The 15,918-nt window shown below is 38.8% G+C and overlaps 1 protein-coding gene across 1 annotated transcript; it reads left to right on the top strand.

Moving 5' to 3' along the window:
* The first annotated feature begins 11,883 nt into the window (after positions 1-11,883).
* LOC142180146 (NAC domain-containing protein 68-like) lies at positions 11,884-12,270 on the top strand. The gene has a single exon (XM_075251080.1). It carries the CDS (start codon positions 11,884-11,886, stop codon positions 12,268-12,270), a length of 387 nt encoding a protein of 128 aa, XP_075107181.1.
* Positions 12,271-15,918: the final 3,648 nt, after the last annotated feature.

The following is a 15,918-nucleotide window of genomic DNA, read 5'->3' as shown; positions in this document are numbered from 1 at the left end:
GTACGGAGTATCCTCTGACACCTATCCAAAAAGTCCTGAGCATTCTCTCTCTCTGTACCTCTGAAAGGTGGTGGCTGAAGTCTCCCAAACCTCTCCAACCTACGTTGATCATCCTCAGGCATAGCAAGAACCACATAATCCTAAGAAACAGCAACCGGCTAGGCTGGTGGTGCCTCCAGTGTCTGAAGTCTCTGAATAACCTGCTCGGGTGTGCGAGCGACGGGAGTCTGAGTGCCTCCCCTGGCTTGAGAAGTGGTTGCGGCCGTCGAAATAGAGACCGCCTGAGCAAGGCCAGTACACACTGTCAGAATCTGAGCTAGGGCCTCCTGAAGGCCTGGAATCACAATAGGCACATGTGGGGCCTGAGCTGGTGAATCAACAACTGGAACTTGGTCCTGATCTAGGACAACCGGTGGATCTGTAGGTACTGACCCAACTACTGTACGGGCTGCACCTCTGCCCCTACCACGGCATCTACCGCGACCTCGGCCTCTCGCAGCCCTGGCTGGTGGTACTGGTGGCTGGCCCTCCTGACCGGTAGTACAAGTCCTCACCATCTATGAGAGAATGAAATAAAAGATGTTTAGTTACTAGAATCAATAGATTCGCACGACAAGAATTCAAGAATGTGGAGTTTCCTAATGGTTCTGCAGCCTCTCGAAAATAAGTAAAGACGTCTCCATAGCGGTCCGCAAGACTCTACTAAACCCGCTCATGACTCGTGTGACCTATGTAACCTAGGTTCTGATACCAATCTGTCACGACCCAAAACTAACCCCTATCGTGATGGCGCCTATCGTGGAACTAGGCAAGCCGACTCATTTCCAAAACAAACCGATATTTTCATTTTAAAGATAATTTCAAGGTTATTTAACATAAAACCTCCATTTAAAGAGTTCAAATCAAAGAAAAACAGAAGGGCGGAAAAGAAAAGCCCGACATCGGGGTGTCACTAGTCATGAGCATCTGTCACAATCTGTCTAATAATATCAAGGCTAACTCAGCCTGGAAAATAGCTAAATATAACTAGAGGAAGATAAGAGGGAGAAGAGCAGGGGCTGCGATCACCAAACAGCTACCTTGCTATCTCCAAGAAAATCTGCAACCAGAATACTCAATAACCGCTACCGTGTCCAGCTATACCTAAATCTGCACACAAGGTGCAGGGAATAACATGAGTACGTCAACTCAGTAAGTAACAACAATAAATAAAGACTGAGCAGTACTAACGAGCAATAAAGCATATAACGTTCATATCAGGAAATCTCAGTAAAATACCATATGCTTTTAAAATCAGGATTTGAATCAAACATCTCGTTTAAACCCAGTTCCAGTAAAAATCATTTAAAGATATTTTTCCGACAGTTTTTCAAACGAAGGCTCAATGCAAAAGTGAGCAAAAATGATGAAATCATAAACAGCCCCTCGGGCAAAACATCACTCATATACAGCCCCTCGGGCAAACCTCACAGTCACTCGTGCCACTCGGGCATACCTCACAATCACTCATGCCTCCCAGTCACTCAGCACTCGGCACTCGCACTCAGTAGGTACCTGCGCTCACTGGAGGTATGTACAGACTCCGGAGGGGCTCCTTCAGCCCAAGCGCTATAATCTGCACGGACAACTCACTTGCTATAATAATAAAGTATGCTGCAGGCGGGCAGCCCCGATCCACACTCATCCTCAACAATCAGGCCCTCGACCTCACTCAGTCATAAGTATGCTGCAGGCAGGCAGCCCCGATCCACACTCATCCTCACAAATCAGGCCCTCAGCCTCACTCAATCATAAGTAACTCAAGCCTTTCGGGTATTTCAGTAAAATAGGGCATTCGGCCCAAAATATTTATATGCATCAAAATAGAGTCATAAAACTGAGTTATGCGGTAAGCAAGTATAAGCATGACTGAGTATAGATTTTCAATCGAAAACAATGAGAGGATGGTAAGAAACAGCCCCTAAGTGTCCAAACAGCATTGGCGCAAGGCCCAAACATGGCATTCAGCCCAATTTACAGAAATTCTTTCTAAAACATATAAGTATCAAATGGTTTTAACAAAGTATGCAACTTTACAGTTGCTACGGGACGGACCAAGTCACAATTCCCTAACAGTGCACGCCCACACATCCGTCACCTAGCATGTGCGTCACTAAAAATAGTAGAATGATACGAAATCCGGGGTTTCATACCCTCAAGACCAGATTTACAATCGTTACTTACCTCAAACCGGTCAAATCTCTAACCCGCAATGATCTTGCCTCTGGACTCGGCCTCAAAATGCTCCGAATCTATTCACAATCAGTACAATACCATCAATACGTGCTAATGGAATGAATTCAACAAGAAAAACTACAAAATTAGACAAAAACCTGAAATTGGCTCAAACCCGCCCCCCGGGCCCACGTCTTGAAATCCGACAAAATTTACAAAACTAGAAAGCTCATTCACTCACGAGTCTAACCATACCAAATTCATCAAAATCCGACATCGCTTGGTCCTTCAAATCCTTAAATTACTCTCCAAAAATTCCAAGCCCTAACCCCTCATTTCCACAAATTACCATGATTAAAACAACGGGAAATCACCATATATACAAGTATTAGGGCTCAAGTAACTTACCTCAACGAAATCCCCATGATTCCATCTTCAAACCTCTCCCAAAAGCTCCAAAATCCTAGTTGAAATTGTGAAGAATGACCAAAATTCGCGAAGGGTTCTATTTATGGTTTCTGCCCAGGTTTTTCGCACATGCGGTCATTTTCTCGCACCCGCGCGACCGCACATGCGGTCTAAGAAGCCGCACATGCGCAGCTCACTTAATCACCCATATTCCGCACCTGCGAACCCCTTCCTCGCACCTGTGGACTCGCATCTGCGGTCCCAGGTGCACATCTGCGAAACCAGTCCAAACTTCTCATCTCCGCATCTGCGCTCAAAGCCTCGCACCTGTAGACTCGCAGATGCGACCAATTCTTCACACCTGCATTCCCAACCTTGGCCCAGCGTCACCCTCACCTGCGCTTTCCCTACGCACTCCAACAGCCTCGCACCTGCGACCCTTTCTTCCGCAGGTGCGGAAATAGCAGAAGCAACAGCTCCAGCTGCAATTTCCAACTTCAACAAATCCGTTAACCACCCGGAATCACCCCGAGGCCCTCCGGACCTCAACCAAAAATACCAATAATTCATATATCAACATACCAATTTAGTCGAACCTTCGAATCACTCAAAACAACATCAAATCATCAAATTACCGTTGGATTCAAGCCTAAGAACTTCTAAATTTTCAAATTCGGCAACCGATGCCAAAACCAACCAAACCACGTCCGAATGACCTCAAATTTTTCACACACGTCAAAAATGAGACTACGAACCTACTCCAACTTCCAGAATTCCATTTCGACCCCGATATCAAATTTTTCACTGCCGACTGAAATTGTCAAATTTCCAATTTCGCCAATTCAAGCCTAATTCTACCACAGACCTCCGAATCACATTCCGTACGCACTCCTAAGTCCAAAATCACCTAACGGAGCTAAAGGAACCATCAGAATTCAAATCCGAGATCGTTTACACATAGGTCAACATCCGGTTGACTTTTCCAACTTAAGTTTCTACTTAAGAGACTAAGTGTCTCAATTCACTCTGAGTTCCTTCCGGACCCAAACCAACTAACCCGATATAACATAATATAGCTGAATAACACAAAAAGAAGTAGAAATAGGGAAAACGGGGCTATAACTCTCGAAACGACCGGCCGGATCGTTACAGTATCACTATGGATTTTATTGTTGGACTCCCACGGACTCAGAGAAAATTCGACGCAGTTTGGGTCATTGTGGATAGGTTGACCAAGTCAGCACATTTCATTCCAGTGGCAGTCACCTATTCTTCAGAGCGGTTACCTGAAATTTACATTCGTGAGATTGTCCGCCTTCACGGTGTGCCCGTGTCTATTATTTCAGATCGAGGTACGCAGTTTACCTCACACTTCTGGAGGGCTGTATAGCGTGAGTTAGGCACGCGGGTTGAGTTGAGTACAACGTTTCATCCACAGATGCATGGACAGTCAGAGCGCACTATTTAGATATTGAAAGATATGCTTCGCGCTTGTGTCATAGACTTTGGAGGTTCTTGGGATCAATTCTTGCCACTTGCGGAGTTTGCTTATAATAATAGGTACCAGTGGAGTATTCAGATGGCTCCATATGAGGCATTATACAGAAGGTGATGTTGTTCGCGAGTTGGATGGTTTGAACAGGGAGAGGCTCGGTTGTTAGGTACCGATTTGGTATAGGATGCCTTGGACAAAGTCAAAATTATTTAGGATCGACTTCGCACAACTCAGTCTAGACAAAAGAATTATGCCGACCGTAAAGTTCGTGATATTGCATTCATGGTGGGAGAGAGAGTATTGCTCTGGGTTTCACCTATGAAGGGTGTAATAAGATTCGGAAAGAGGGGCAAGTTGAGCCCTAGGTATATTTGACCCTTTGAAATTCTTGAAAGGGTGGGGAAAATAACCTACAGGCTTGCACTACCACCTAGTTTATCATCAGTTCATCCGTTGTTCCATGTGTCTATGCTCTAGAAATATCATGGTGATCCATCCCATGTTTTAGATTTCAGCTCAGTCCAATTGGAAAAAGATTTGACTTTCGAGAAGGAGCCGGTGGCTATTCTAGCCCGGCAGGTCTGACAGTTGAGGTCTAACAGTTATCATTCAGTTCGGGTGCAATGGAGAGGTCAATCAATTGAGAAAGCTACCTGGGATTCCAGGTCGGACATGCGAAGTAAATATCCACACCTTTTTACCAGCTCAGGTACTTTTCTAATTCCATTCGAGGACGAACTATTCATCATTCCTCTACTTGCGTGCGTAGTCCGTAAATTATTTCGGAAATTGTTTATGTGCAAAATGGATTAAAATGTGAAATAGAGCTTTAAAACTCAATTAAGTTGACTTTGGTCAACATTTTTATCAAACGAACCCGGATCAGTATTTTGACAGTTCCGGTAGGTCCGTATCATGGTTTGGGACTTGGGCGTATGCCCGAAATTTAATTTGGAGGTCCCTAACTCAAGTTATGACCATTCAACGAAACTAGTAATTTAAACGTTAAAGATATCCAAAGTTTGACCACAGGTTTGACTTTTTGATATCGGTGTCGGAATCCAATTCTGAAAATTTGAATAGATTCATTATGTCATTTATGACTAGTGTGCAAAATCTGAGGTCAATCGGACTTGATTTGATAGGTTTTGGCATCGAATGTAGAAGTTGAAAATTCTTAAGTTTCTTAAGCTTAAATTGGGGTATGATTCGTGGTTTTAGCGTTGTTTGATGTGAATTGAGGTTTCGACTAAGTTCGTATGATGTCTTAGGACTTGTTAGTGTATTTGGTTGAGGTTCCGGGGGCCTCGGGTAAGTTTCAGATGGTTAACGGATCAAATTTGGACTTGGAACAAAGCTGGGAAATTGCTGCCTACTGATGCAACCGCACCTGCGAAAATTATCTCGCAGGTGAGTTTTGGCTCGCAGAAGCGAAAGGGAAGGGGTTGGGCAGTGTGCGTAGGTGCAGAACCTTTGCCGCATCTGCGAAGCCGCGGAAGCGGCTTCTTGTCCTCAGAAGCGCCCCATCCCGCAGAAGCGGCCCCATTTCTGCAAAAGCGGAAACCGCAGATGCGGTCAAGCGTCCGCAGATGCGGAAAGGCCTGGACAGAACCAATAAAATCGGAAGTTAGCCATTTTTACTTATTTTTGAGTTTTGAGTCTCGGATTTAGGCGATTCCAAGGGATTTTTTCACGACTTTGAATTAGGTAAGTGTTCTATAGCCAAGAGTGATTATATTTCATAAATTCATGTCTATATTCATTGTTTATTTCGGATTTAGATGGAAGAAATTAGAATTTTTGTAAAACTTTCCAAAAAACGAAAATTTAAGATTTGAAGGCTCATTTGATATCGGAATTTGATAATTTTTATATGGTTGAACTCATATCGGAATGGGTGTTCGAATTTTGTATGTTTTTTCGAGATTCGAGACATGGGCCCCACTGTCAATTTTTAAAAATTAATTTTGGATTTTAATCCGGAAAATTAGTAAATTCATATGGAATTAATTTTTACGATTTGTATTGAATATATTGAATTGTTTATGACTAGATTTGAGTTTCTCGGACACTAATTCGCGAGGAAAGGGTGTATTGGAAACTTGAATTTGGTTGCTAAGCGAGGTATGTGTCGTGGTTAACCTTGACTTGAGGGAATAGAACTCTTGAATTATTTGCTATATGAATTTCATGTGTAACGATGTATAGGCAAGATGACGAGTGCCTATACTTTGTCAAATTAATTGTTTGCTTAATTATTTTAACATCTTAAATTGTTTAAGATACGAATTAATTGTTATAATAATTATTTCTCTCATATTCTTTGTTAAATATCAATTCTTGAATTCCTGCAATAATTGCTACATGCTTATTTGATTTATGTGACTTAATTGCCACTTGACATTTAGCATACTAAATATTAAATTGGCTATTTTCTCCCTGATTTTCACAATTAATTGTTACTTGTCATCACTTATTTCTAAATAGATTATAATTATTGTATGCCTTGATGCTTAATAGTTTCTCATTGAACATGATATTTATTAGAGTATTTTTATTACATTTAAGAGTTGTTTAAATATATTGGGGGATCGGGTTGCACGCCGCAACGGAAATGAAAATAGATATAATGGGGGAGCGGATTGCACGCCGCAATAGATTTATTAAAAGTTTATATTGGGGGATCGGGTTGCACGCCGTAACAGATTTATTAAAGTTTATATTGTTGGAACGATTTGCGCGCCGCAACGGAAATTATTGAATAATTATATTGTTGGAACGGGTTACACGCCGCAATGGAAATTAATTGAATAATAATTGATTATGACTGCCGAGTTGGTTTCAAATGTTGAAATGAGATAATTGTTTTATTTCTATTATTGTTGTAATTACTATAATTGCGTACAGGTTAATGTAAGCGATATGCCTTAGCCTCGTCACTACTTCGTCGAGGTTAGGCTCGGCACTTACCAGTACATGGGGTCGATTGTACTGATACTATATTCTGCACTTCTTGTACAGATTTCGGAGTTTGTCCCAGCAACGTACCATAGACTTGCTTAGATTTCAGCTACCCAAAGGAGTCTTGAGATATAACTGCACAGCGTCTGCAGTTCTGAAGTCCCCGTTTACTTTATTTTAGCTGTGTGTTTCCTTTCAGACAGCTTTATTTTATTCAGACCCTTATTTGTATTATTCTAGAAGCTCGTGCACTTGTGACTCCAGTTCTGGGATGGTATTTAGACATCGCAATTATTATGGATTATTCACCTTATTTCAGACATTATTTCAGCAGTTGTTTCTTTGTTATTAATCAATTTTAAAAGTTTGTTAAAATGGCTAATTATATTCTAACGTTGGCTTGCCTAGCAGGTGAAATGTTACGCGCCATCACGGTCCCGAAGGTAAAAAATTTTGGTCGTGACACCGATCCCATAAGAATAGTGTTACCATCATACCGCCGAGGCGAATGGTCCGATCTCATAAGAGTGGTGTTATCATACTGCCGAGGCGAACAACTAGATCCCATTAGAGTAGAGAAATTTACCTCACTCGCGGAAGTACTTGCGAGACGAGAAGACATGGATTTTCATAATTTATTAAGTATTCCCCAGTTTTTCTTTTCTGAAATAAGAAGCTAAGTTGATAATTCCAATTTAAATCCCCAGTCTCATCAGCTCTAATCAAGAAAATTAATACACATGGTGGCCATAAACAATACAATTAAAAGCATGATGTGTATCTAAGTCTATTCGGACATATCGTGAAATATAGCTACGTACGGACTCTCATCACCTTGTGCGTACGTAGCTCCCCACACAAGTAGCACACAACAATAATACGCCTAAGGGGATAAGTTCCCTCTTACAAGGTTAGGCAAGAGACTTACCTTGGTTCCAAGTCCTCAATCCGGCTCTCCAACCTCACTAGAACTCTCCAAACGACGCCGAGAACTCTGAAACTAATCAAAACTCATATAAACTAGTAAATATATGCTCAAAAGTTCATAATTAAGCTATTAGAATAATTACCAAACCAAAATTGGAAGATTCCTTAAATTGACTCGTCGGGCCCACGTGCCCAGATTTCGGAAAGTTTTGAAAATAAATGTTACCCATGAACTCCCGAACTCATATATATGTACTATTTTCTCCCATTTTGATCCCAAATTCGTGATCAAATCTCAAATTTACCAAAACCTTAGGTTCTTCACAAATCCCACAAGTTTTCACAATTTTCCCATGTTTGATCTTCCTAAAATTCGCATAATTAACTTGAAAATGGGTGGGAGTTACATACCTTAGGATGTTAATGAGAATCCCCCTCAAATGTGCTCTCAAAATCGCCCAAGACCAAATGAAAAGTGAGGAAAAATGGCCTAAGTCTCGGATTAAAAGGCCTCACTGCCCAGCGGTTTCCGCTTCTGCAGACGTTGGGTCGCATCTGTGACGTTGCACCTGCGGAAATTTCATCGCGGGTGCGGTTCTCACCATGCTTGGCCAAGTCCGCTTCTGCGGAGAAGCATGCGCACCTGTGCGTCCTCTTCTATGGAAATTGTACGCCCCTGCGCACTCGCGCCTGCGGAGAAACTCCCGCTCCTGTGACCCCAGGCCTTTTTGGCCTCACCCGCATCTACGATCACTTTCCAGGAACCTGCGAGCTCCTAGCTGCGAAAAATCCTCCGCTTCTGTTGCCACTGCCCAGCCTTCTCCAGGCTGCTTAGGCAATCATTGGGCCACTTCTGCGAGCTCGCACATGTGGCCAATTCCACGCAGGTGCAAACGCACCAGAACTGAAGCCACCGGTAGTCCCCTGAGTCCAAAACTGAGTCCGATTCCAATCCATTTCGCATCCGGGGACCCCGGGGCCGTATCCAATCCAATTACACTCACGCATCCAACAACATAATACGTACTCGCTCGCGCGATCAAAACACCAAAATAACATCTAGAATTACGAATCAGACGCCAAAATGCATGAATTCGACATGAAACTCAAAAACTTCTAAAAACACTTATGCGCGTCCAATTCCTGTCAAATCAACTCGAAATGATGCCAAATTTTGCGTACAAGTCATAAATCACCATATGGAACTATTCCCGGACTCGGAATCTCAAACGGACCTCGATAACTCCAAAATCTACTGCAAACCAAACTTAAAGAACTTGAAAACCTTCAATGCGCCAACTTTCAACATTAAGCGCCGACACGCTCCCGGGTCATCTGAACACACGTCCAAATCCAAAATTATCATACGAACCTATTGGGACCGTTAAATCCTAGTTCCGAGGCCGTTTACTTAAAACGTTGACTCAAGTCAAACTTAACCATTATAGGCCACTATTAAGGAACTAAGTGTTCCAATTTCAACCCGAACCCTTCCATACTTAAATCAACCATCCCCGTAGGTCATAAAATAGTAAAAACATATACGGGGAGTCTTAATTTGGGGAACAGAAATTTAGAAAGCAAAACGATCGATCGGGTCGTTACATCTCTTGTCTTTGTAACATAAGTGTTCATTATACAGTGCGTTTCAACTATAATCCTTTCACATAATATGTTTGTTTCCATTACAGACAATGGATGCAAAAATCAAATAGGATAATAAAATGAAGCGAAACATCAAACAATTCTAAGTCAAATAAATTATTTGAGTCAGAACATCAGATAATGTTTAATACACGATAGCACATATAGATATGAAGGTCAAAATTTGGTTGTCGCATACTCTCTTCATTTCTAAAAAGGAAAATGCATAAGTACCCTCCTGAACTATGACCATATTTCCAACTACACACCTTTCCTTTACGGGGGTCCTATTACCCCCTGAACTACTTTAGAGTAGAATAAATTCACCCTTGGAATACCACAACCAGACTACTGGTGGGCTATGAACTACACTCGCTTGACACATGTATATTTCATTAAAAATAATTTTTTTTCTTATTCTTTCACTTATTTTTCTTTTCTTTTTTTCTTTTTTTTCTTTTCCTTTTTCCTTTTCCCTTCTTAGATAAAACAATTTACATATAATTCATCCTGTCTTCTTTCTTCATTCATGGATGAAACATTTGGTATGTATCAAATAATTCCTAAAAACTCTTAACTTGTTAAAACTCCAATTTGCTAGTATTCTTGACTTGAGGCCTTTAAATGGCTATTGTGGTGGAAAATTTTTAGATGGTGGATATCATTAGTGATTATGGGCGGCGTAAAAATGGTGGTCGTCGGAATTTCAAGGACTCCATTTTTTCCGACGCGAAAGTTTTATCCTATGACAGATTTTTTTGGTCCAAATTTGAGTGTGTTTTGCTTAATATATGTATAAATTTTTCTTGAAATTGATTTATGTGTGGGAGGAAGAGAAAAAAGAAAGAAAGAAAGAAACAAAAAAAGAAAGAATATAAGCCGTCGTCGGAATTTCGAGGACTTCATTTTTTCTAGCAAAAATTTTTCCGGTGACAAATTGTTTTGCCCAGATGTCGTCGGCGTATGTTGTGTTCGAAGGAACTTGATGTAAAGAAGAGAAGAAAGGAATATTATAGAAAAAGACAAAAAAAAAGAGTAAGAAAGTATATATTTAATTAAAAAAATCTCTCCTCACTCTATTTGAGCGAGTGAAATACACACACAACCACATAAGCCTTTAGGGTGGAAATAATTCTACTCTAAATGTGTGTAGTTGGAAATATGATCATAGTTCAGGGTACTTATGCATTTTTCCTTGTTTTTATTTTCTTTCTAAATGATACTTTTTATTGGATGTAAGTGCTTATTATTCCTACACAGTAAGACCGACAAGTGGAATTTTCTTTACTAGTATTTCCTTATTAAAGTTTTCCTCAACATTCAAAAAGAATTTAACTAGCGCATAACGATTTTAACATCACTACTTTTACTATAAAATACAATTAAGTGGCGAAAAATTAGGCCGAATTAGCCATAATTTCCTTTTGTCATAGAAGATAATATATGAAATTATTACGAGTCAAACGGAGTCACAACTCTTCTCTAATTTTTTAAAATTAATAGTAGCTAAGTAGTTTCCTGAAATGAAAGGAAAAAAAGAAAGTTTATTAGTACAACGAATCACATGAAGAAATGTTCTTAAAGTCATCATATTCAACAAGTCATCCAATTTACAGTAAATTCAACGAGAAAATCCAATTAATATTTACTAAGCTATAAATAATTAACTCCATATTGAATTTTGGCCAACACAAAAATGACTAACTCTAATGTTTTGTAAGATGGATACATTAAGTTACTTTTGGAATTAACACAATTTGGTGTTTTAATTTTCGTTGAAATCAAATGTTTTCATATATGTTTGTAAAATAAAGGATTTCTTCTCTTCTTCGTTTTTCTTCAAAAAGAACAGCCTTTATTTTGAGAGAAAAATTAGCCGTCTTTTAAAGTGTTACTTTGAGCGAAAGAAACTCAATTAACTTACCGTAACCTTACGTTGGTGCCTAGTTAAATTCACATGAATACTTAGGGAACTTTCCATATTTATTAGTAAAAAATGAAAATAATTACCATATTGTTACTTTGGGTGAAAGAAACATAACTAACCAACGGAACCTACTTGTTGCTCACTTAAGTTCCTAAACAAAACCTATAAAATCTCATAAACTCTCCCTTCCTGCCTCTCAGATGCAAATTATTGCATTCTTTCATACTATTCTTGTTCTTCCTTGTTCTGTTTCAATCATTGTTATTCTGAACAAGCAAGTTACTTACGTTCTTGTTGAGTTTATTCCATGGATCAGCACTTAAAGCTCGAGGACGGTTTCCGTTTCCGTCCCACCGATTCAGAAGGACTTATGTTCTTGTTGAGATTCGTCGCTGGACAAGAGATGCATGATTCTGGTTTTATTACCACTAACGTTGATGTCTATGGCAAACAAGAACCTTGGGAGATTTACGACAACGGAGTACCCTGTGGTGATGATGAGGACAACAGTAGTTATCGCTACTTTATCACAAAGCTGAAGAAGAAAAGCAACGCGAGGTATCATCGTGCTGTCGGAAACAAGGGAACTTGGAAACAGGACGCCAAGGACAAACCAGTTCACTACAAAAATATGGGGGAAACGCATCTTCAGTGTTTTACCCTGAAGATCAGAAAGATGGACATTGGCTCATGAAGGAGTACGAGCTTTCTAAGGTTATTCTTCACAAGTTCGACCAAGATTGTAGAGATTATGTTCTCTGTGCCATCAAGAAGCTGAAGCACGTTGAGCCATTAGCAGCAGTAGAACCAGAGGCGACTTATACAACTTGGGGGCAACATTCTATTGAAGCCACATGCATGCTCAATTTGGATCCTTCAATGCCGACTTATACAGCGCATATTGAATATTCTGAAGTGGCTGATATGTCTCAAATACATTTGGAACACTACTCTGCAACGATGGCTTTTCAAGAATCACATGAGGCTGTGGAATCAATGGTGATGAATAATAGTGTTGAACCTACTGAAGAGACTACTTTTGAGGTGCCCGAACTACAAGTGCCTGATGACTTGTATCAATGGGATGGAAAGGAATTCGACGAACAAAATCAGATATTATATGATGTGCCCGAGGTTGATGTAGAGGTGAATATTGCCGAACGATTAGCAGCAACAATGGAACCTACAGAGGCGACTTATCCTGCTGAAGCCACGGACATGCTCAATGTTGATCAGTCGGTATCTGATAATTCAGTGCACGTACACTATTCTGAAGTGGCTGCTTTTGAGAAGGGACAAGGACAACAAGGTTGTGCTGCAGATTATGAAGAGCAGTTATATTGGTTGTCTAGGATGGAATTGGAAGATACATGTTACGAGATGTTGGAGCCAAACGAAGCATTTCAACTAGCTCCATAAATCTTTATTCTAGTAGATGTATGATTGATCATTTATTAATGTATATGTAGTAACACCTTATGTTAGCTTCCAAAAGAATTTTGGCGTTTGTAGTGTTTTTTAATAAGAGGCCAACTGTTACTTAGCTTTCATTTGTTATTGCACATGGAATTGTAGATACTTTGTAATAGGATACCATGGGAATGCTGTGCATTCTTAAGTTGCTTCCAAAATCTTTTCAATTCAAATCCAAATTCATAAAGAAGCTTTTGATCCCTTGAGCCTCATCTAATTTTGACTTAAATTCCATGCCTCTATAGCATTTTACATGTTGGATAGAAGAATATTACAAGTTGGATAACTATAACCAAATGTATTTCATGCTTTAAAAGAAATAAATGAAACTAATTAAGTATGAAAATGAACATGGAACATGACAACCTAACTAAATTTCTTCTATACAACCAACAGGCTCATGGAACACATTGTACAGCCTCCAAAAGAACCAACAAAAGCTATTTTTCCTAAGAATTAAAAGATCTTCTCTGGCTTCTTTTCTTATGTACATTCCTATGGAATCTGAGCAATCTCAACCAAAATTTTATGCAGCGACTGTGGCTTGGAAAAGAATGGACAATGGTCACTGCCTTTGATCTTGAAGACACCTTCAGGAGTGTTTTCCCTCACAAGCTTTTCTTGGACATCGGGTGAAAGAGCACGATCATCCAATGTCTGGACATAAAATTTACGACTTGTTCCATATTTTTCAGGGGTCAACGATAGCTTCTCCATTATTGGACCAAGAGGAATTGGCCTCATCGAAACAATCGCCAGAGCAATATCCTACAGAAAATGACAGCACCATAAACGTCCGGAGAAACATCAAATACTTTCCAGGTCTTTCTTCATAATAATTTAGTTTCCAAAATACGTGTTATTTGACTGGGAAGATTAAGTGAGCAATCAGACAGAAGGCTATGTCCCTTCTATGATATTGTGCTTGAAACCAGCGCAAAAAAAAAATCTCACCCATACTCTCAGATAAGTTGCTTTGGACGTAGCTATATACTTTTTTGGAAATATTACTTCCTATTGGTTAGTTGATGCATCTGCATTTTTCTGCAACCTTTTAAGTACTAATAGCATAGCTTAATACACTAGAAAGTACATGCATTCGCTTATTCTGGGATTGAACGACTTTAACCTTTTCAATTATAGAGGGTAAAAATAGCTATCATGTTTATTTCCGTCACATTGTTTTTGGAATTTTTTTAAAGTCAAAAACATGTTCAATCCTTATTAATTCCAATCAGGGGCGGCTCTAAAGGCTTGGCCAGTGAGGCCATTGCCTTAGGCCCCGAAAATTTGAAGGCCCCAAATTTACCTTAAACTCTTATTGTTACTATTACTACTCTATACTACTTAATTTATATAAATAATTATTATAAAGAAAAGTGTTACAATATATTTTTTTATTATTTGATTGAAGTTATTTTCTACCAATAAATTCATAAATTATGATAATTTTCTCACTCATTAATTAGTATATTTGCTTCACTCTTCAATTTTAATTTTATCCTTTTTATATAGTAATTAAGTTATATATATCGACAACATAATGAATTTCTTTTACAATCTTCTCTGAAACTGCATGAACACAAAAGTATTCATGCACCACTTTTCTTTTAGTGTAGTTCAACATATTATATTAGGTTATTTATAATTTCTTTTAGATATTCACCAATACGTGCTACTAATTAATAGAATGAACTATAATTATCGTTTAAATCGATCGGAAGGAATAAATATTTTTGACACCGTCAATGCTCAAAACTAAAGCTATTATGTTATGTACGTTTATTTCTTTTTCTTGATTGTGATGATAGCCAAATCAAAATTTTCACTTTGAATTCTGGACCTCAACATCCGATAATCTACCACTTTATTCTTTGTGCTCTTCTTCCTATTTTTTTTTAAAAAAAATTCACTATTTTTTGTCTTAAATAATTAATTTGTTATTTAAAAAGCAAATTTTGTTGTTAGTGTAAAAGTTTTATAGAATATATTTAAGGGCCTCTCAATATGGTTTCGCGTTAGGCCACAAGATCCGTTGAGCCGCCCCTAATTCCAATTACAAAAGAAAATTAATTAATTGGATGGAACTCTCCTATTCTATAACTCATCTACACATGCGGTTACCTACAACCAGAACTATACTTTACTTGCGCATTTGTGAAAGGATTACATCGAACACAATGTTAATGAGATAATAATACAAAAATCAAAGTAACCTCTTACTAATTTTTAATGGGCCGAGTAAATACTCTAAATGATAATTAACATGTATTAAAAAAGTAATTTAACACATACTATTACTTAAGTAATTATACTCTCTCAGTGCCAAACTTAAATTAGGTGGTTCGTGATTTAATTTGGATCATTTTTTTTATAGCAAAAAGAAACCAATCAATTGTATCTGTTTACTGAATAATAAACCAAATTAAACCATCATATCTTATTTTTTTGTAATAAAGGATGTTGATTGCAAAGTGTTGATTGCTATCATCAGGAATGGGTTGTTAGAAATGCAAAATTAAAGCTCGAATTGAGCAACAATGGTTAAGGTTTATACTGAGCTTAGAGAGAATCGGGAGATATTAATTTGGAAGAAGAAATCGTTTTCTCTTATCTGTACAAATGAGACAATGCCCATACTATATATGATCCGGTAGTGACCCAAATTAACTAAGCTACTAACTATCTAAAAATGAAAGCATAAATACAAATTGGGCCAGGCCCAATTACAAGATAGAACCCAACTAACAAGACTAGCCCACATCAGCATTACACTCAGTTATCCGAACATGGGTGCTTAAATAAGGAGTTTTGAGAGAGCAAAAGGAGATTCTTGATTCTTTTTGGAACAAACAGTTTTTACATCTGA

Source organism: Nicotiana tabacum, chromosome 4 (assembly GCF_000715075.1).
Source record: "Nicotiana tabacum cultivar K326 chromosome 4, ASM71507v2, whole genome shotgun sequence".
NCBI classification, from domain to species: domain Eukaryota; kingdom Viridiplantae; phylum Streptophyta; class Magnoliopsida; order Solanales; family Solanaceae; genus Nicotiana; species Nicotiana tabacum.
Note: the sequence above shows the minus strand (reverse complement) of the source record. Positions and strands in the feature narration are given on the sequence as shown.